General features: G+C 40.0%; 1 protein-coding gene across 1 annotated transcript; it reads left to right on the top strand.

Annotated features, from left to right (window-relative positions):
• Nucleotides 1-4,407: 4,407 nt before the first annotated feature.
• Nucleotides 4,408-21,571, top strand: LOC139734886 (macrophage mannose receptor 1-like). The gene is made up of 17 exons (XM_071645667.1): nucleotides 4,408-4,417; nucleotides 5,744-5,860; nucleotides 6,454-6,588; nucleotides 7,739-7,858; nucleotides 8,400-8,564; nucleotides 9,170-9,286; nucleotides 10,443-10,556; nucleotides 11,420-11,458; nucleotides 12,498-12,674; nucleotides 13,137-13,296; nucleotides 13,818-14,059; nucleotides 15,105-15,264; nucleotides 17,453-17,574; nucleotides 18,652-18,798; nucleotides 20,135-20,292; nucleotides 20,887-21,036; nucleotides 21,431-21,571. The coding sequence occupies exons 1-17, from the start codon at nucleotides 4,408-4,410 to the stop codon at nucleotides 21,569-21,571; spliced, it is 2,274 nt and encodes a 757-aa protein (XP_071501768.1).
• The last annotated feature ends 452 nt before the right edge of the window (nucleotides 21,572-22,023 follow it).

The following is a 22,023-nucleotide window of genomic DNA, read 5'->3' as shown; positions in this document are numbered from 1 at the left end:
TGAACAGTTTACTTGCATGTCACATCTCCAGCTCGTTTATTTCAGATAGATCTAATCCTTTGCATGCAGAAACCAAATTGTGATGTCACAAAGACTTTGTAGGGATTTAGGAATACCAAAATGAAACGAGTTAGCTTTATCTCTACTCCCACTTCCACTTCTTTTAGCTATCTGCCTCCCACCCCCCCCCCCTCTCTCTCTCTCTCTCTCTCTCTCTCTCTCTCTCTATATATATATATATATATATATATATATGCATATATATAAGTAACACTTGGTCCTAGACCTTGTAGGATATATCCCTTTGTTGTAAGTTTGTGCCTGTTATTATGCACAACGTTTGGAATTGTTTGTTTCGTTTCTTTTAACCGGTGGCCTTCATTAACTAGACTCCGTTATAATGTATGTCATTTCTTGTATTTCGCCTTGTTGAAATTGGATTGAGCGTTCCTGAGTTATTGACATCCTGCATATTAGGAGGTCCCATTTCAAAGAAATAATTATGTCTTCTTGTTTGTTTAACTTTGTGTTTCCTATAAACTTGGACATAGAGTGATATTTTCCTACCTTCCCCTTCCTCTCTCTCTCTCTCTCTCTCTCTCCTCCCTCTCCTCTCTCCCCTTCTGTCTCTTTCTCTCTCATTACTCTCCTTCATTCCACTTATTTGGGATTTTCCCCTTGTATTTTCCCTCCATATTGCCAGGTCTTGAGGAAAACTATTGTCGAAACCCTAGCGGCTCTTCCTATGGCCCCTGGTGTTATTACAGCGAAATGATTTTCGGGTATATGTCGAGTTCCTGCGGCATAGAGAAATGCAACAGTGAGTGTGCAGTTTCCACCTCATTCATCCAAACGCAAAATGTCTGTTTATCGACACCCATTATTTTTTTTTCGCCCTACATGAGAAGACAGTTCTTATTCATTTCACTTCGTTTAGTTTGCACGTGTAACATTAGCTTGATACAAGGATTTATATCGTACGAAAAATGCAACAGACGTGGGCATGTTTGTTTTACACAAAAGTAATACACTGAATAACGTTGGATGGCATCAATGGAATTGTTGATCAGTATCATCAATCGTTTGTATTCACTGCATGAGTTTTCTACAGATTTAATGGCCCGAATTCACGAAGGTGGTACAATTAAAACCATGGTTTCAACCATGGACATATTGTATGGAGCGCCAAGTGTCGCATGGCCTATTTCGTTACGAAATCAGTCACGTTGTCGACACAATGGCCATTTCGTTAACGAAATAATCATCACATCAACGAAATGTTGTCATTTCGTTGACGCAATGATCATTTCATTGACGAAATGACTGATTTCGTAACGAAATAGGCCATGCGACTCTTGGCGCTCCATACAATTTGTCCATGGTTTAAACCATGGTTTCAATCGCACCACGTTCGTGAATTCGCGCCAAATCATCTGACATATTCAAATGATATATTTCCTTGACGAAGTGAGTCAGACTATCTCTTCAGATATGCTCTGTAACCGGAGGAAATTTGATTTAATTTGATTTTAGTGTGATTAATGTGATTTATTCTCTGTATGGCATCATTTACAACCTTTTTTTTAGCAATATAATAAAACATTATGTTCAAATATTTCTAGAATTTCAGTAACTTTCATTACACATACATCTGTGACATAATTACAAATAAAATTAAATCAAGCAAGGAACTACAATACAACCTCTTCAAAACAGTCTACCAATTCATTCTATTTGAACTTTACTTTTTCCTCTCTCCTTCTCTTTCCAACTCCATTCATTTCCGCGTGTAGCAACCGGATGTTACGAAGGAAATGGTCGCAACTACCGCGGAACGTTCAACACAGCAGCAGATGGCAGCGACTGTGTGCCTTGGGATCAAGCTACGTCCATGCCGTATAACCCGACAACATACAACAATTCAGGTAATTTGTCGGTATAATTTCCTGGAGCACAACTTCAGAAGTACAGTGGGAAAAGGTTAAGGCAGGTGCACGCATGCGCAATGACCTGATGTGGGCTTACACTTAGATTTATAGTAGTATTGAAAAGCCAAAATCCACAAGGTAGACCTATTATGCTTACTAATATAACCCTTAATCTCTCTCTCTCTCTCTCTCCCTCTCCCTCTCTTGCTCCATTTGTTACGTTTAGACGGGGATCTCGTTCCAAAATCGCGACCATGAGACACTTGGCGCCCCATAGAACTTATCGTCCCAGTTTGCTTTCACCGAAGGAAGGATCGTCGTTTGAAATGTCTACATGTCCCCCTTGAATTGTTCTGAATCAATAATGCGTCCATGTGATGTGTCATTCTTCTGATTCAGTTATGTATATAATGAATATAAATCAGAATGATGTTTTGATTTCTGACGAATATAGATAATAGCCCTTTGTTGACATATTATGTCAACAAAGGGCTATTATCTATATTCGTCGAGAAGTATGTTAACAAGAATGACCTGCACTATTCACGTTTGTCACAGGACTGGACGAGAACTACTGCCGGAATCCTAGCGGAGATGACGAGCCGTGGTGCTATGTCGACGTTGATTTAAAACTGGTGCAAGAAATGTGCGACGTGCCACACTGTTCGAGTGGGTGAACTCAGAACTCTTGATTCTTTCTTAGCATTTCTTGTCCGTCTTGATGTGGTTTTGTTTGTATTTGTGGTCTGTTTTAGACGTTTTAGACATTCTGCTCCGATAAGGCCCTGTCATAAGAAAAATCGTGTTTTAGATAGACGTTCGCTCTAGTAATAATTATTGTCATGTGATAAGAATTAGTCGTATAAGAGGAGAGTTCGAACCCAGAATCTCCTCTTTAACCCTCTCAGTGCCCTGGACGTTGAGCATTGTGTTCGACAGCTGATAATTCCTTGTTGCAACTCATTTTTTTTTTATAGCAACTTCGACTAGAATTCCACGCCACACAAGTTGGCCTATAATGCTTTTGTGTAGATTCCTCATATTTCACTTGGATTCATTCTCGCATTTGTTGGTGTCAATTTGCACATTTAATTATTGATATGTCTATTTTCAATTTGTGAAATGTAGAGTATGGGACAATAAAACCAAACCAAACCAAACAAACTTAAAGACCCGAATTCACGAATATGGTGCGATTGAAACCATGGTTTAAACCATGGTTTAAACTATGGACAATTTGTATGGAGCGCCAAGTGTCGCATGGGCTATTTCGTTATGAAATCAGTCATTTCATTTCGTCGACGAAATGTTGTCATTTCGTTACAAAATGGTCATTTCGTCGACGAGATGACTGATTTCGTAACGAAATAGGCCATACGACACTTGGCGCTCCATACAATTTGTCCTCGGTTTAAACCATGGTTTCAATTGTACCACCTTCTTGAATTCGGGCCAAAGTGACCCGATGGGCTTCTCTATGCCCGTTGGCACTTAAAGTGCACCAAGGGTTAAGAATCTGAAGCCCACATCCAACAGTGTCCAATACATCACAGGAAAATCACTTCTGATGTTTAAGTTGTCATTGACATTGAAGCCCTTGCTTTCAAATGTTGCGATCAATCTCGTTGCAGATGACGTTGGATGTTACGTTGGTCGGGGTTCGACCTATCGTGGAGAGGCCAACTACGTAACTATTGGTCGGAGTTGCTTAGACTGGGTTGATTTCATTGACGAGTTCTATCCAGGTGAGTCTTAACACTCGTTACTTACCTGCGAATATGTCAAAAGTATCTTTCCCGAACAGAAAAATAAGTCATAACACTTCAGATAATGTAGGTCGTTTCTAATAATATTCTTGGCAAATAAGAAAAAAAAATGTATGTATATGTTATTTGTTTATATCATTTCAAACATGTGGAGACAACGTTTTACTATTGACCTTCTTTGTGCATTAGAGTGTATTCCATACGTGACGTGAAGAAAGAGTGCGTGTTAGCCGGCCATGACACAATTATGATTATATGTCATATCATGCAGCATTATTTTAATGCCATTCTAATCATACCAGACAAAGTATTACTTTTTATGCCTTCACCATGGGAAGAGAGTTATCTATGGTGTTGTCGCTGCCGTTGTTGTTGTTGCTGTTGTTGTTGTTGTTGTTGTTGTTGTTGTTATTGTTCATGCGAACGTCTGCAATGAGAAAGAGCAACCACTTTTCATAACTTCTCATAAAGTACCCGAGAAAGAGTTCGCCGTGACTACCTTCCACTCCATCCGTGACGTCTCCGAGGTCATCGAAGACATCTCTCTCAGCCAGTGCGCGTACGAGTGCCTGCACGACCACTCGCACTTCTGCAAGTCGTTCAACTACTACTCGGGCTCTTCCGGCACCCAGTCGCTCTGCTCACTGAGTCAGTACAACGACCAGGACGGCGACATCATACCAGATGGCCACACCGACTACTATCAGCGCAACATGACTTACGGTCAGTGTGTTATTCATTTTAGCGGGCTGTAGAAAACCATGCAACGTTATTCTAGATTCATCGCCCGCCTTGTTTAGCTTTTGAATCTGCGTTTGTCCATCTCCGAGTTTTGTTTTTGCAATTCGACAGTTTTTCTTTTCCCCTGAAATTCTTGACTTCTACTTCTGATCCATGCTTTTTCACTTGAAGAGGTCTGAGATGTCGAAATTACAAAGATATTTCTTTTTCACTTCGTGAATTCATAGATATCCTAAATAACCCTTTACTTGGAATTAAGAAGTTAGAGTTTGCTGCGTTCACTCTTTCGGATAAGACCAGGCGTCCACTAGGGCGCGGACAAGACCCGGACAAGACCCGGAATGCAAATTTGGTATTCCGCACTCCTTCGGCAACCTGTGCGCACGGTCCTGAACGTGTCCGCTCACTGTCCTAAACATGTCCGGGCGTTTCCGCACCTTCGGGAGAGAGAAAAATTTCCGCGCCCAAGTGGACGTCCGTCCTAACAAACCGGAGCTATCTTTTCTCTGAGAAAATAAATGTCTGCTCATACTGCTGATTGTAGACCAATTCGGTTTGGGGACTGTTTTTATGGTAATTTCTAACTGAGGGACTTCAGGTATGCCTAACAAAAGATAGTTCATGCACTGACAAAGAAACGCACCTGGCTCATTGAATAACCCATTGACAGTGTTTTTGATCTTCGTAGGAAGATTCCCAGTAACGGCCGCCATAAGTTACAATGCCCTGAAGTCGGATTCATCTACCGTTTGTCCCCCCAAAATTACAATGATACCCTCCGCAACGATAACTTTGAAAATAGTGAATTAATCCAAATACGATTTCAGGGTATGAAGCTATAACTCAGTGCCCACATCTTACAGAAAAGCCCATTTGATTTGCTTTAATGGTCAAAGAGAAATGAGGAACAATTTTGTAGAGCATGTCAGGAATCTCTTCACTCCAAGTTCTGTCTATTGTGTTCACACATTAATTTGCGCTTCCAAGATCATCTAAGTGCTAAACTTGGACGAATCAGACTCATGACGTGCTTTACAACAATCCACATTTCTCTGTGACCGCTTAACCAAATTGAATGGGGCTTTCTGCAAAATATAGCTAGGATTTCATATTTTAAGATCCTGAAGTAGCATTTAGACACTTTAATTATATTGGGTGTTATCAATGCGAAAATCCGATTGTAATTTTTTTGGGGACATACTGTATAGTTTTCTGTAGTCAAGGTCGATGAAGCTACACATTGTTGCTGTTCTTTGATGTCTCAGTGGTTTACATAATCTATGTTCCATGCCCAACGATAACCAACAGGTCTTGAGGAAAACTACTGCAGAAACCCGAGCGATGCCGCCGCACCGTGGTGCTATTTCCACGATCCCCGAAATAACAGGACGGACTGGGGCTACTGCGGCGTACCAGAATGCAATCGTAAGAAAACAAAACAAACAGACAGAAAGTAAAATGTTTTCATGTAATCTTCCGTATAATGCAATCTGACATTGTCAAAGATTTAATATGCTCTACATTCGGTAAAGTATTTTTCCCTGCACTTTGAATACATTTTCTGTTTCACAACATTAACTCTTCTCGGTGTAATGATAGATGAGTGTGAGATCTTAAACATCACTTCAATAGCCGGGTTCACACGTACATCAATTAGCGGGATACAAATCTCGAGATTTGCATCGCGATCGTCATCCCGCTAATTTGTACGTGTGAACCCGGCTATTGACTTGATTTGTGAAACATTGCTGTTTCCCAATACCTAGTTTTCTTTTGTATTGAAATGTTCCCTGTATGCATTATGCGCTGCAATAATGTTTATCAGGGCCAAAAGTAATACTGTTGATTTCAGAATTCCCACAAACAATGACTAAGCTGCTACACATTGTATTCTATTGTTATGCAAATGTCCATAATGTATTTTTACAAGATTTACCAGGTGCATGTGGTCACAAGAATTTGACGGTGCAATGGGATAAAATGTTTTGTGTTTGTCTTTTTGGTACGTGACAATTTAGCCCAGGACGTTGGCTGTTACAACGCTCTGGATGATGGGGCTTCTTACCGGGGTGCGGCCCGTACCACTGCGTCAGGTCATGTCTGTTTGGAGTGGAAGGACACTTTTTACACACCGGACAGATATCCTAATTCAGGTAAAAGCAGCGTCTGTTTCATGACCAAAATATATCCATACAGTCATCACAGCTCATGATAAATTCAGTATTTACCCCCAAAGAGAAAAACATTTCACAGGAGAAGTATTTAGAGAGCGAGGGGAAATATTTTCCGTTGAGGAACGATTCGCTCGTTTTGTCAGTGTATCTCAATGCTGCGATGTTTTATCAAGACTATGTATATGGATAAGCTTGAATCACAGAGAACAATAACAACAACAAGAACAATTAATTAAAAACAAGGATTCATCTTTTAATCTCTCATGGAGAAATAACTGTGACAACAACAGTAATAATCTTCAAGTTTGCGCAGTATAACTTGTTTCATTGTGAAGATGTTTGCCCCCCCCCCCCCCGAAAACTATCCAATCGTCCCAAAATATATCCTCATATTACAACAGTAACCGAGAAGGAGACATTCGAGTAACTATGTTTGATCATGTCAACTGAGCGAACAGTCCCTATTTGCACAATAAGTGATAACACGATTAGACGATAACATGATACATTCAAACGATTAAGTTGGTCAACGGTTAAAGGGATGGACACATTGGTACAGTATTGGTGGAAATGAGAATTTGGCTTTTAACTTTTGCGGGATACCAAGAAAACACTTATGACATACATGTAGTACAGAGCATACCATTTTAAGAGGAATTCAAAGTTTATTTGATGAAAATCGGGTTTGGAATGACTGAAACATCCAAAAACAAAGTAAAACAAAGCGATCGCAATATAGTGTGACTCCCACACTATTAGAACCGCTCTTTCTTGGATATCTCAGCCATTTCAAAACCAATTTTCATCAAATAAACGTTGAATTCCTCATAGAATTACATGTTTTTTCATATTTCAGAAGAGGTTTCTCATTATCTCACCAAAAAATGTTATAAAACCTGAATTTAGGTCTCAACCAAAACTATACGATCCCTCTAATTCTATACCGTGTGAAGGAGCTGGGGTACCTTTGCTGAATACACATACATACAGTCGATCATAATCAATCTATACAATCTTATCTTTCTATTTTTGTTCAGTGTTTAATTGATGAATTGCTCTGTATGTGTGTATATATGTGTGCTTTGTTTTATTTTGTTTTACCATATCTCTTAATCTTTCCATGGCACAGGTCTTGAAGAGAATTATTGCCGAAATCCGACTTTCTTCAGATATGCTCCCTTCTGTTACTACAAGGGAACGTCCGGTATCGTGGCAGAGTACTGTGACATTCCAGAGTGTGAGGTTGAGGGTAAGGGAAGCTTTGAGGTCGTCCCATTGCCCCTTTCACTCCAAAAAGTTGGATATGTCTCCACTCTTTGCGGCGGTTGATTAGATTCGGTCTGATTTTTCTTGTTTGTTCTCTTTGTTTTCTGACTCTCTTTGGGGGAACTGGAAAGTGAGCCCCCTCCACTGATAGTTGGGGACTATTAAATGGGGAAATAGTAATACCTAAGTCTTTAGAATTGGGTGCTACACTTCACTTGCAATAACAAAAAGAGAAGGGAATTTACGGTTATGGATACTCCTTGGTGAAAGATAGTGAAAGGACTACTTTGACTGCAGAAACAAAAGTTTAGACATAATCATACTTATTTGGTGAAAGATGGTTTATTGATAAGTTGTTAAAACCGATGATATGACAGCATAATGCTCAAACCTTTTTTGTATGTTCTCTAGGTTGTTGTGAAGATCACACTGTAGAGTTAAAAACTTTCTGAAGCTGATCCACCACAATAGTGAAAAGTCAGTCTATAATCCATGTCTTGGGTCTGCCTATGTTATCCTGATAGAACTATGTGCCGGTGACGACTGGATGGTGGGCCCGACGGAGGAATGGTGCTACAAGGTGGACACAAACACCCAACAAACCTTCGAGGAAGCACAGGAGAAGTGTGCCGCTGAGAGCGCTTCACTCACCAGCATCACGTCGGAATCCGAGTCCACGTTTCTCTTCGGTAATCCGCCGCAGACTGCCGCAGCCTCTCCTGCCGTTTTATGACCTTGTCTCTGCACCTTTGGTTTATCTCATTGAACCATTAGTTTATCTAATAATTTGTTTGAATATCTAGCTATTTGTTTTCATTTTAATGACAGTGGGGGCGCTATGGAATATTGGATAAAAATGGACAAAATGATTTTACCCACTGTCCTTCTCGACCCAGGTGTATGAATGGGTACCTGGCAACGCTAGGGTAATAATAATAGCAGGGCCCTCTGGTAGAGCAGTGGCAACGCTGAAGAGGCTACCCTGGATAAATAAGACATTATTATTACTACTATCACTATAGTGGCATTTTGAAGTTTGTAACGGTTTCTTTCGTCTTTGGCAGGAAATTTCACTAAAGGATATTGTACAGTGAAGTCACAGTGAAGACGCCTACTTATTAACTGAAAACTTTAAAAACCTATTTGAGTTCTAGCCATGTTTTTACAAGTATGTATATCACTTTTCTAGATAGGTTATAAATAGCTTCTGGAATGCATGAAGAGGATGTACAAGAGAAAGTACTTTCGATGGCCAGATATGCTACATGTACTTCTGTTTCTATCTCAAACACAGGCATGGTGCAAGATCTGAATCAGCTTGGGTTCTGGATCGGGGCCACGGACATACAGCAGGAGGCCGGGTGGGAGTGGACGGACGGAAGTCCGTTTGCCTACCTTCACTGGGGGCCGGGTAAATAAACATGATAGAAATTGTATGAAAAAGTCAGATTGTGACAATGATGGTAATGATTGTTGTGATGATGATGATGATGATGATGATGATGTGGTGGTGGTGGTGGTGGTGAGGGTGATGATGATGATGATGGCGATGACCACGACGAGATCACACTGACATTAGATATAGCAATATCAATGGAAGTGACAGAAAAATACCAGTGATTGAAATACTTCTGTCAATGAAGACGTAGTCAGGATAATTACTATAGATAACAATCATCCTAAGCACCGCGACCATGACTATCACATTATCTATTTTGAAAACGTGAAATCGAAATATGATTAATTTTGTTATCAGTCTACCATGTGTATGTTGAATGTCTTACTGTTCTAGGGAGGGGGGATGTAATACACTTGTCTTTTCAACGAAAAAAAAAAAACAAGTACACGTGATATATGGCGATGGACAAACCAAATGCATGCAGGTCTTTGTGAGTTATGAAAGTAACAATTGATGCCTTTAAAACTTCAATTTCAACTACACTGTATTGCACTTTCTTCCATCTTGTTTCCCTGTTCAAACGAAAACTTCAATAAATTTAAAGGGGATGGCTAGTAACTGATCATTGGGAATCGGTGGGAATGCTGGGGGATGATGGCTCCAATTCTTGTGAGATTCATTTAAGAGTATATTATATATCTATTGTTGTGTGAAAATTATTTGCTTCAGAACAGTCTCGTATTCAAGTAATGTGCAGTTTAATGCCCCGTCACTGTACGGGCATGCTAACATGGAAACATTAAACTGCACATTACTTGAATATGAGACCATTCTGAAGCAAATAATTTTCACAAAACGATAGATATATAATGTACTCTTGAATGAATCCCACAAGAATTGGAACAATCATCCCCCAGCATTTCCTCTGATTCCCTCTGATCAGTTACTTGCCATCCCCTTTAAGAACAGTGTAGATCTAAATAGCTAACTAGCTGAACATCAATACATATCAACATACGTTTTCTTGTCTTAGTTTGATTCGAGTAGGATTTCTGATCCTCGGATATAGTTAGTGCTAGTATTGGTTTAGGATATTCAACAATATAGGTAGGTAAGGGGACAGAATTTTGTTATAAATACTTATGAGCGCCATCTCCGTTTCCCTCAGGTCAGCCAGACAATGTGCACGGGACCGAGGCCTGTGCTTTGATGTCAGGCATCGACGGCAAGTGGACTGACGAGGACTGCGATTTGACTTTCTCACACATCTGCAAGAAGCGAAGTAAGAGCAGTTAATATCCAGTCAAAAAGGGTCAATAATTACTTACCCATGCATCATCCACACATATTAATATTATGATGAGTGACTTGACTTCTTGGCAAACTATTGCCAAAGGACAGCATCGATTTGCTAATGTAGTTGTATGAAAGGCGGATCCCCTGTACAGGGACATGGCATATCTACCCCTCATCTCTGCTGGTTTCACTGGACGTTGAACCCAAGACTCGCGATTAGAAAGCAACCCAGCTATCAAAAAGCGTGTAGTTTAAATCTGTTTGACTGGACTTACTTGTGAAAATCACGGAGAGAACAGTTTCGTGACTCGTCCGAGTCACTTCTTCAGCTCTGTCTAGCTGGCGGGTACAGATTTGATTTACACGCTATGGATGAATCAAAATCTACATCGATAAAAACCCAGCTATCTACTTTATAGCTTTATCTCACCGTTTGAGTAAATTGACTCATCTCTACCTTTATGCCCACGTGACAGTTTATTCTATCATATTTACCAATCCTTGCAGCTTACGTCTACCTTTCCATCTTCTTTTATGGCCATTAATCTGTATGTCAACTCATCTTGCCGACAAATGATGCCTCAAAATATTGTCATTTGTCGCGCCTTGAATATGTCTAAACGAACATCTTTCGCCCATAATGTATACAAAATAATATTACTGCCATATGAACTTGCATGCTCTCGATATGTGCCTTCACTAGGTGATACAGGTTCTTGCAGTTAAGACTGATAGCTCCCAACATTAACACTTACCGTAATCATAGTACTCAGTTAACTCTTACATTCGGAACCAAAGTGATTAAAGAGATGCTGTCATGTTCTTCTCCTATTTTCTTCCCTTATCCAGGCGACAAACCGTTCACAACCATGGAACCAACAACGCTAGGTAAACAAAGAGGACTACGCATGAGGCAAAAAGTACTATACATGAGGCAAAAAACAGAAGGCATACTAAATCAGAACGGAAGACACTATAGGATACAGTGTTTAATTCGGCACTAGTATCCGTTCTACAACTGCATTAACCATTGACATTGAAGGGGTAAAGTGAGAAAATAACATCTTTTTTGTGTGGTTGAGTCATCTGATTAATCCCATTCATCTGTTTGGATGGATTGTACGTTCCTGGTATGTATTTATGGCAATGAATCCCTCCTCTTATTTTTTAATGTTTTTCCGTTATCTTGATTTGATGATATTCGTTTAGCTTGTCGAAAATTCAGTTTCACTGGTTAGTTTTTGTACATTTCTTTGTCTTCTTCTTGCTCTCTCTCTCTCTCTCTCTCTCCCTCTCTCTCGGTTTTGCTTAAAATTTGAAATTAAAATTTGTTTAATACACCTTCAACTTTTCCACGTAGAGTAGAAAATGTGACCAAGAATATTATTATATACGTTCATTACAGCCTTCACTAAAATTCCATGTCTGTTCCTTGTAATTTCCCATTCTCAAGACTCAGTTCCAGCCACAGTGTGTATTAGAGCAAACTGAAATGCAGGAAAAGTTATTTATGAGAGGACGTAATCAATAGTCGTTTTCACATCAGCTCGATGTTTCGAAATAGCGCGCTATTTTCTGACTTGGGAAATTGGAAAATAACTCGAGCTTGGATTTTTATCGGGCTGATGTGAAAACGCCTAATGCCTGATTTTAATCGGTTATGCGATATTGTCCTCCAACCACTTGTTACCAGTTCTTAGGGAATATGTTCAGTGCTCAAGGAATATGATCAACCTAGAAGTCCAGACTTATGTCTTATACGTGTTATGGGCAGAAACATAATTATGTAGTGAAAGCTTGGAAATTTATTATGGGATTGAAAGAAAGGTTGTATGCATCATATACATGCATTATCTCCAGTTATCATGGCAGATGCTCTGTTTATTATTGTTTTGCTGTTGTTATCATTATTTTTATACCTTACTAGCCCCTGGTATTCGTTGCCCAACGGACTGGTCTCGCTACGGCTCGCACTGCTACCTGGTTCAGCAGGACCAGACGGATTGGTACACCGCTTCCAGGGCGTGTGAAGACCTGGACTCCTCGCTGGCCTCAGTGCACAGTGACGAAGAGATGAAACACATCGTCAGCAAGCTTGAAGAAGGTTAGGGGAAAATCTTCATGTTCTTGAAACTGAAGACTTACTCTCAAACTTTGTAAGTATCTTGTCAATGATGCGCTGAGCAGAAATGGGATACAACGTATACAACAGGAGTCACATTGAAATGCAGGGTGCGTTTAGTTAAATATGGCCGTGCTAGCAAAGATAATAATAATTATTTCTCGGGACATAGAATGACCATAGGTTGTAATTCAACGTTGGTCAGTCCGGACAATGAGATTGAAACCATAGGAAAGCAGCAACTGATAGTCCTCTTCGAAGTCTTTGTCAGGTTAGCCTTTACAAAGTTATAAACAAGCGGCGGAGTTGATCCAGAGCCATCAAGTTTGACAGGTGATTGAGGGCCCTTGGTGTTTTTTAGTAAGATATATAAATCTTTTCCATGTTCTGATAACATATATCGTCTTTTCGTGCTGTTGTTTTGTTCGTTTTTGGACGTTACAGCCGGCAGAGAGTATTATTTCTTTGGAGCGAACAGCATCACTAACCAAGATCAGTGGGTCTTTGGAAACGGGACGGGAGAAACACCAATCAGCTACACCAACTGGGCGGACGGACAGCCCGACAATTTCGGAGCTGACGGCGAAGATTGTGTTGCCATGTTGTAAGTTATTGACCGTACGCGCGTTTAAATAGTAATCATTAATCATTAATTATTTCATCATGCACGCTGAAATTTTCTGGCCTGTGATGAGGTTTTGAGGTAGAGCTGTGTTTATGTTTGTCCGTGCATATGCGTGTGAGTTAGTTTGAAACACTAGAGGCGAATGCTCGTACAAGGGTGCGTCATTGTTGTGTTTGTACGAGATGGATTCGTGACAAGAAAGGGAAGGGTAACGATAAGTACTACGACCCATTTGACGTCATACGATTTCTAATAGTGTCATGACCCACGCTGAATCTAAGGCTATTAATCAGTTCACGCAATGAAAAAAAAAGTGAGTCGACTTATTTTTGTTTTCTGAAAGACGATTGTTTTCATTTTAGCATTCTCACTGGGTGATCTCAAGAGAGATGGAGATGGAGAGAGAAAACGACAAAAAAAGAGAGTGATGGAGAGGAGACATCACAACATAACCTATTCCCTTATTCACGTGGTTTCTCACTGCCCGTCTTCCCCGAAAGGTACTCGTGGAACTGGCAGTGGAACGATGCAGACTGCGAGTCGCGGTACCAGGTGGTCTGTGAGGACGAGAACAACTCTGGCGACATGCAGCTCGGCCGCTACACGGCTCACCGAGAGTCCATGACCTTCGCAGAAGCTCAGGACCACTGCAAGAAGTACGATGGCACGATGGCCACCATGCTGAATGATGACGACCGAGACACGATGAAAGAACTGCTGAATGCTTTCTACGACCCTTTCTGTAAGTCGAGGCAGAGATCTTGTTAAACAACATTAGTTGTCAAATTGGCCTTACATCTGATGGACTACACGTTTTCTCTTTTTTCCTCTCTCATGGTTCTCCATGAAGGTCTTACTGATCGATCCTGGGCCCGTTTCATAAAACTTGTCATCAGTGACAAGTTGTCTGATTGGCTGAGAGAAAATTTGTCATAGAAATGTGGCAGTTGTCACTTATGACAAGTTTTATGAAACGGGCCCCTGTTCGTTCGTTTTAAGGAACTGCTCTTTAAGACACATTTGAATACTGTGAATCCGCTTTCCATGCATCACTCGTACCACAAAGCTCTGTTGGGCAACATTTGGACTAGCTAACCGGTAGTCATTAGCAAGCGTTTTCATATCTAACGGGGATGCATGATATTTGATGTACTATTATCCAGTCTATTCGGACTTGACGTCATCAGTTGATTAAAGACGGACATCTGTGAGAATCCGAGCAATAAGCTTGGAAAGATTGATGAGACAAAGACGTGGTTCTCGTCCAGGGGACCGTGGCAGTGAGCACGTCGACTCTATACCAGTTGGCACATGCTCGACAGATTTCTGTTGCAATCGGCGTGGTTGTTTAGCCGGGAGATGGCAGTGTGACATGACTACTTAAACTAGGTCGGCAAAAACATAGGGGCGAGAACGAACTTGCCTCGGGTTACTGACAGCTGAGACGAAGTAACTAAGCACATGCAGAGCTTCAAATGACATCATTACATGACACTTCACCACGCCGACGTGCATATTACAAAATAATCTTACAAGTACTTGAATACATCAACAAAATATAATCATTTTTTGGGGGGGGGGGGGGGCGGCGTAAACACCAATTTCCTGTAAGTCTCCTAATAAATCTATTTAGTGTATTAGGAGAAAAGCAATGCACTGACGATTAAAGCACGAAGACAGAACATGAATACCGTCAGATTCATGGTAATTATTTATCTACTCTCTGCTTGTATGCCTGTCTCTGTCTTTCCCTTTCTCGTTCTCTTTCCTGCACCTTTTCATTTAAGATCCCGACATCTTCTGGCTGGGTGTGAATGACATCAAGTCCGAGAATTCCTGGGTGACGGGAGGTGACCCGGATAGTAAGACGCCACAGACATACACGGACTGGCACGCTGGCGAGCCGAACAACTATAAAACAGATGGTGAACGCTGCGGCATGATGGCGTAAGATTTTCATTCCATTATAAAGCCAGTTGCAATGCACTCATGTCTGGTTTTTTTTGTCCGTCCGTGTGTGCGTCCGTGTGTGATCAAAACGTTCAAAATGCTACTCCTTCGTCATTTCTAACCCAATTTTGATTCTGTTTGCTTTATATGATAGCACTACATGGGAGCTTTGAAACTTCTATACAGAATTTCAATTGTGACCTTTGACCTTGACCTTTGACCTATATTGTACATTTTGCTTCAAAATGCTACTCCTTCGCCATTTCTAACCCGATTTTGATTCCGTTTGCTTTATATGATGGCACTAGGTGAGGGCTTCAAAACTTCTACACAGAATTTTGACCTTTGACTTCTTTGACCTTTGACCTTGATTTTTGACCTATATTGTACATTTTGCTACAAAATGCTACTCCTTTGCCATTTGTAACCCGATTTCAATTCCGTTTGCTTTAAGTGATGGCACTAGGTGAGGGCTTCAAAACTTCTACACAGAATTTTGACCTTTGACTTCTTTAACCTTTGACCTTGATTTTTGACCTATATTGCACATTGCCTACAAAATGCTACTCCTTCGCCATTTCTAACCCGATTTTGATTCCGTTTGCTTTATGTGATGGCACTAGGTGAGGGCTTCAAAACTTCTACACAGAATTTTGACCTTTGACTTCTTTGACCTTTGACCTTGATTTTTGACCTATATTGTACATTTTGCTACAAAATGCTACTCCTTTGCCATTTGTAACCCGATTTCAATTCCGTTTGCTTTAAGTGATGGCACTAGCTGAGGGCTTCAAAACTTCTACACAGAATTTTGACCTTTGACTTCTTTGACCTTTGACCTTGATTTTTGACCTATATTGCACATTGCCTACAAAATGCTACTCCTTCGCCATTTCTAACCCGATTTCGATTCCGTTTGCTTTATGTGATGGCACTAGGTGAGGGCTTCAAAACTTCTACATAGAATTTTGACCTTTGACTTCTTTGACCTTTGACCTTCATCTTTTTACCTATATTGTGCATTTTGCTACTAAATGCTACTTCCGGCGGGGACACTTCATATTTTTTTTTTCCTTGAATGTGGGCGGCTTTTTTTTTTTTGGTATCACAGCATAAAGTCATTAAGGAGACATGGAATAGGCTATACTTAATCTTTGTATTCGACTGCCATGATTTGGATGGCATAACACAACGTCTATCCATGTTTATGATATTATAATTCAATGTAAATTTGTTTTATTTTATCTCCAACAAATTTTGGATACAATGAAATATTGAGTATACAAATGATTTTACAAAATCAGTACAACAATATAATGAACAAAATAACATGTAATAAAGGCACAGGTAATTGTTAACAGAGATACAAATAAATGCTATATCTTTATGGTAAACTCCGAAACAGAGTTGTCCCGGAAGTTTTTTTTTTTTATCCCAACAAAACTTGGCAGACTCGTTTCACTTCATCCATGTCAGTCGTATTATCATAAAACTGCATTTTTAATTCTATTTCAAACCAGTACACCATTGTTTACATGTGCTTGCTTGTAAGATTCCTCAAACAATAATTTGACTTTGAAAATAGATACATGTGCTATTTTGGTACATAATGTACCTTCAGAAAAGGGATCGGAAAGGTTCGCAAGACGTCTACTAGTAGATAATTCCACGTTGTATATCCATTCAAGATTTTCTTTTTTTTTGAAGTAGTGTGGTGTCTAACTGTGGTGTCTAACTGTGGTGTCTAACTGTGGTGTCTAACTGAACAGTTCTCATAGCCAGACTGCGTGTAGATCATAATTATTATAACATTTTTTTCCCCCATGAAGACTGCAACATCAAGTGTTTACTTCGTGGGAAAATGCGAAACAGTAAACTGTAAACTAACTTAAGGTAATAAAGCAAGTTTTTGCCACTTCTTTACGAAGTTATTCTGCAGAAATCGTTGTAAGCATGATCATTATTGCCAGGCGTTGCTCTGTGATTCATTAACGTTCAAGGGGTCCATGATGCTCCTTGTATGGTTCTATCAATATACGTGCATTTCTCAGGCTATGTGATTCTGGAGAATTCGTAGTTGCTTGTGGACATTAACCACTAGATGTTATTATAAGCCGGTCTTGCCTGTGTGTTCCTTTCATACATGAACTCATGCTCTATCCCTTCATTGTCTTGTTTTCTAAAGTCCACAGGATGATTCTGATTCGGACAATGAGCAATTCGAATGGTATGACTGGGGTTGCGGGAATGCAGAACGCTACATCTGCGAGAACATTGACCCGGAGAGCCAGTACACTGGAGATAATGGTACGCACAAGTCTCTGCCATGAACTCAATGTAAAATCCCCCCTTTTTCCCGTTATTACTCTATCATGATTAGGTTAAAACACACATAAAAAGAAGAAAAATGGCAACACATAGAACATGAGTCCAGGGTCCCGTTTCATAAAACTTGTTATCAGTGACAACCGCCACATTTCTGTGACAAATTTGTTCTTGACCAATCATACTTGTCATATGCAAGGATTTCAGTAGCTTATAACAACTCAGACAACTTGTCACTGATAACAAGTTTTATGAAACGGGGCCCAGGTCTTGCCTTGCGGTTGACAAATATATCTGATAATTGTCCGAAAGGTCGATGATTAAGGTATTACGAGATAAGATATAAGTCCTAGAATTCTTACGATTTGAAAACCTTTTTTACTTTAATTTAAGAAGAATTTTAGGATATTGGATAGAATCGACCATTTCCGTTGGAAACATGTTGAGTGAACATACATATGTCTTATTCGATAAAGTCGATTCTGGAGAGTGGAGAGTGAGCACTGTCAGTAATGGTCGGAAATAATGTATCCAGTGACCTGGGTAATATTATCTATAAAGCTCATTGAGATACTAAACAAGTGTGAAATGCGCTATGTAAGAAAACATCTATTATTATTATTATTATTATTATTATTAGTATTAGTATTATTATTATTATTATTATCATTATCATTATCACTATTATTAAGTCTTTGTATTCGAGGATGCTTTCCCAGCGTTAGCTTGCTAAATTTTCAAGAGCGAATTGTGATGAATAACATCCCAAAGCCTAATAAAGAAGTCTCCTGTCTGATGAAGTCGACAGCTCTCTTTTTAGTATCACTGTAGTGACATCACAGCATATCGGAGTACATGTTTGAGGAGCTGTTCAGACTTGGCTCGATGAACAAGACCAAAGATTATCAATTATAGAGCCGACGGTCTCGTACATTGTAGTTGTGCCAATAGGCAAGGCACGTTAAACATGTATCCTCATCGTTCAGTCCTCGGCAGGGGACGACGTAAAACAACTCATGATCCATATTGATTAAATTCAATGGTGTCTTCTTGTTTCAGATCGAACCTTTACTGTTGTCAACGAGGCGCTGACTTGGGCAGAGGCTAACGCTGACTGCCAGAAGAGACAGGGCCGCCTCGCTCAAGTACTCTCTTCTTATGACCAGAGGACCATCAACTACATGCTTTATGACAACAAGGAGAAGCGTAAGGAAACGAAAGAAAGAAAAGAAGACAAATACGATACTTTATACTCTGGCTCATGTAGAACTGTCATTGACGGTAACTTGCGATGCATAGCTTTGCCGCTCTTTTCGGGAGCAGCTTAAACTATTACCCGGTCATAGGGTTTTTTTTTTCTTTTTTTTTTCTTCCAAGTATTACAAGTTGTCTTAAAGGCAACACAAACATACGAACAAACCAATACGGGGCAGAGCAAAACAAAAACAAAAACAAATACTCTTTCCCATTCAGTCAACCTGGGTGAGGTCACCAGAGCTGCATTATAATTATGTACTGTGGTGATTTAAGATGATTTCAGTTGATGTCCAATAGACATCTCGACATGACCGCCTTTGGAACTTGACTATGACGTCACATATGATGTCACATTGAAGCGCTCCTGCCCCCCCATGACCAATGAATGTTATACTATATCTTTATATATATATATATATATATATATATAGGTGAGAATAATGAAGAGGCGGTGGATGTAGCTTTTGAAGCCAACAATATGATTTTATCATATTATGAGGATTCAAAAGCTACGTCTACCCCTTCTTCATTATTCTCACCTACACGTACACTATTAAGATGCGACGGCCCAGGGGTTTGGCAACTGAAAACACACCCCTCTCTCTCTCTCTCTCTCTCTCTCTCTCTCTCTCTCTATATATATATATATATATATATATATATATATATATATATATATATTACATATATATATTTTTTTTTTTTTCATTTGCCAAGTTATGACATATCTATGTATAGTTGTTAATGCCATCTGCGTGTGTATGCTGTGTTTAAGTTGAACCTTAAAGGGTGTGTACAGTTCTGGTCGAGGTGAGGATTCAGCATTTAATGTTTTGTGAGAAATTCAGAAACCGCTCTATGGGATGTCAAAGAGCGTGCAATTCTAAGGGGTATCAAAAGTTTATTTGATGATAATCGGTTTTGGAATGTCTGAGATATTAAAAAGCAAGATGAAACAAAGAGATCCTAATAAAAGGCGTGGCCTGTCACCTTTATTATTGTCACTTTTTTTTTTGATATCTCAGCCATTTCAAAACCGATTTTCATCAAATAAACGTTGAATCCTTCTTAAGATAACATGCTCTTTCATATTTCATAAGAGGTTTCTCATTATCTCAATTAGGAATGTTCAAAACATGAATCCCCACCTCAACCAGTACTGTACAGTCCCTTTAAGATGTATAGGCATTCTCAAGGGAAGGAAAACAATACGCGGACGAAATTATTTACCCGTTAGATCATTTGTTTTGCTTTCTCTTTTCTTTTTTCTTTCTGTAATCGTAAGTTTTGACCAGCAAAGGAGCCTGGCTTGGGTTGAACGATCGCATGCACCAGATGACGTATGAATGGGTTGATGGTTCAGAAGTCACATACACCAACTGGAACTCGGGCGAACCGGACGATTTCGCCGAGGCTCAGGACTGCATCTTCACGTACTCTCAGGTACGCTGTAGTTCGGGATTCTTCACTATTTCTCCACTCTTAGGTCTGAGAATAACAGTGTGAGGGGGCCTTTTTCCGCCAGGCCTTTATTGAGGGGCCAGATGCTGAGGGATATTATCAGTTCTTCAAAATGAATGTACTAAAGTCATAATGACACGCCCTACAAGGTCGCAAGTGCAATTCTGAAAACAATAGATTCATGTTTGCAGATCGGGTAGTAATGTAAAACCACTTCATCTACCATTCATATTCATGTGCTCTCAGTTTACTTTGTTTTGCTTTATTCTCTGTAACCAACGAAAGTGAAATGTCTATGTTCTTTTCTAAAGATAAAATGAAATTTGAATTGAATTGAATTGATCTGCAAACATCAGACTGCTGAGCATGGATCGATGGATGAAATAAAAGAAGTATCGGTGCAACCATGGAAAACAAAGCAGTGACGGAATATTTGGTCATATTTTCGTACAACTGATTCAAGAAAGCAAGCTTTTGCTATTTTGTCAGCCTTCGCAGAATAGTTTTCGTCCATTGTTTTGATACCCTCATCCATTCAAGTGATGACATTTTCTGTCCGTTTCTTTGCCCCCTCAGAATGGCAAAGAGAGCACAGGACGGAAGTACTATGCCGGTAAGTGGGCAGACTACCAGTGCGATGACGAAGATTTCGGCTACGTGTGCAAGAAAACGGCATCTGCCTTTGGTCCATCCGAGATTCCACCACCAGAATTTGACTGTCCAATGGTAATTCATGGGAAAAACACCACACAGCAATCTTTCACCAGACTATACAGGACACGTAAAATAGAATGAAAATGAAGAAAAGGGGGATTCGAAATAGGACCTGGACTGTTTGATGCATTTACACACCCAGCCTAAAATGTTGAACAGGTCTACCGGTCTGTGCAAAGACCGAAAATAAGTAGTCTATTAGGATCGAAACAACGTGATTCAAACGCTAAGATGGCGAGCAATCTAGAAGTTAGAATTGCTCACATCATGTAAACGGACGCACAGCAGTGTATCAAAACAGGTTGTTCAACCGGTTATTTTACCACAGAACGAAGATAGAACGTATGGGTGATTACGCACTCATGTTCCATACCTTAAGAACGTCTAAACTTCTCTCGTCCTACAGGGTTGGTTCGGCAGCGACACGTTCTGTTACCTGCTCCTAGAGACACAGCTGAGCTGGGAAGATGCCGTGGCAGAGTGCAAGTCCTACACGGATCACGGCAAATCTACCAACACAACCATAGCCTACATTCCCAACAGGTAAATCGAGTTCTAATATGTTGCTTGTTGGAGTGATCAGGACTTGCTTACATTCGGCTTGCAAACCTTTTCATAACTTCATTTCACACAACTGTCTTTGGCTCAATCTGAGGTTGTTTAAAGCCCAAATTGTTGTTAAGCGTACTTTTATCTTAGTTCATAGTTACATTGTTTCTCTATTCCTATTTTTTTCATTGTCTCGTTGATATTGCTCTCAACAATGACATCATTATGACAGTTTATGGTATTTGAAGAGTAGAAGCAGTGATGGGGTGAGAAAATTCTGTCTTTCTGGCCTTTCTTTCGCATATTAAAGTGAAGAGGAAATTGCAATCATGGACGCTCTGTCTGGTAAGAACGGCCTGTACTGGATTGGACTTCACGATCCGAATCGGGAAGGAACTTACCACTGGGAAGGCGGACAACCCGTGACGTACACTTACTGGGACACCAGAC

This window comes from Diadema antillarum, unplaced genomic scaffold (genome assembly GCF_040938485.1).
Source record: "Diadema antillarum isolate AM-2024a unplaced genomic scaffold, OU_Dant_1.0 seq00000550_RagTag, whole genome shotgun sequence".
NCBI lineage: Eukaryota > Metazoa > Echinodermata > Echinoidea > Diadematoida > Diadematidae > Diadema > Diadema antillarum.
The sequence above is the reverse complement of the archived record's forward strand: the minus strand, read 5'-3'. Positions and strand labels throughout refer to the sequence as shown.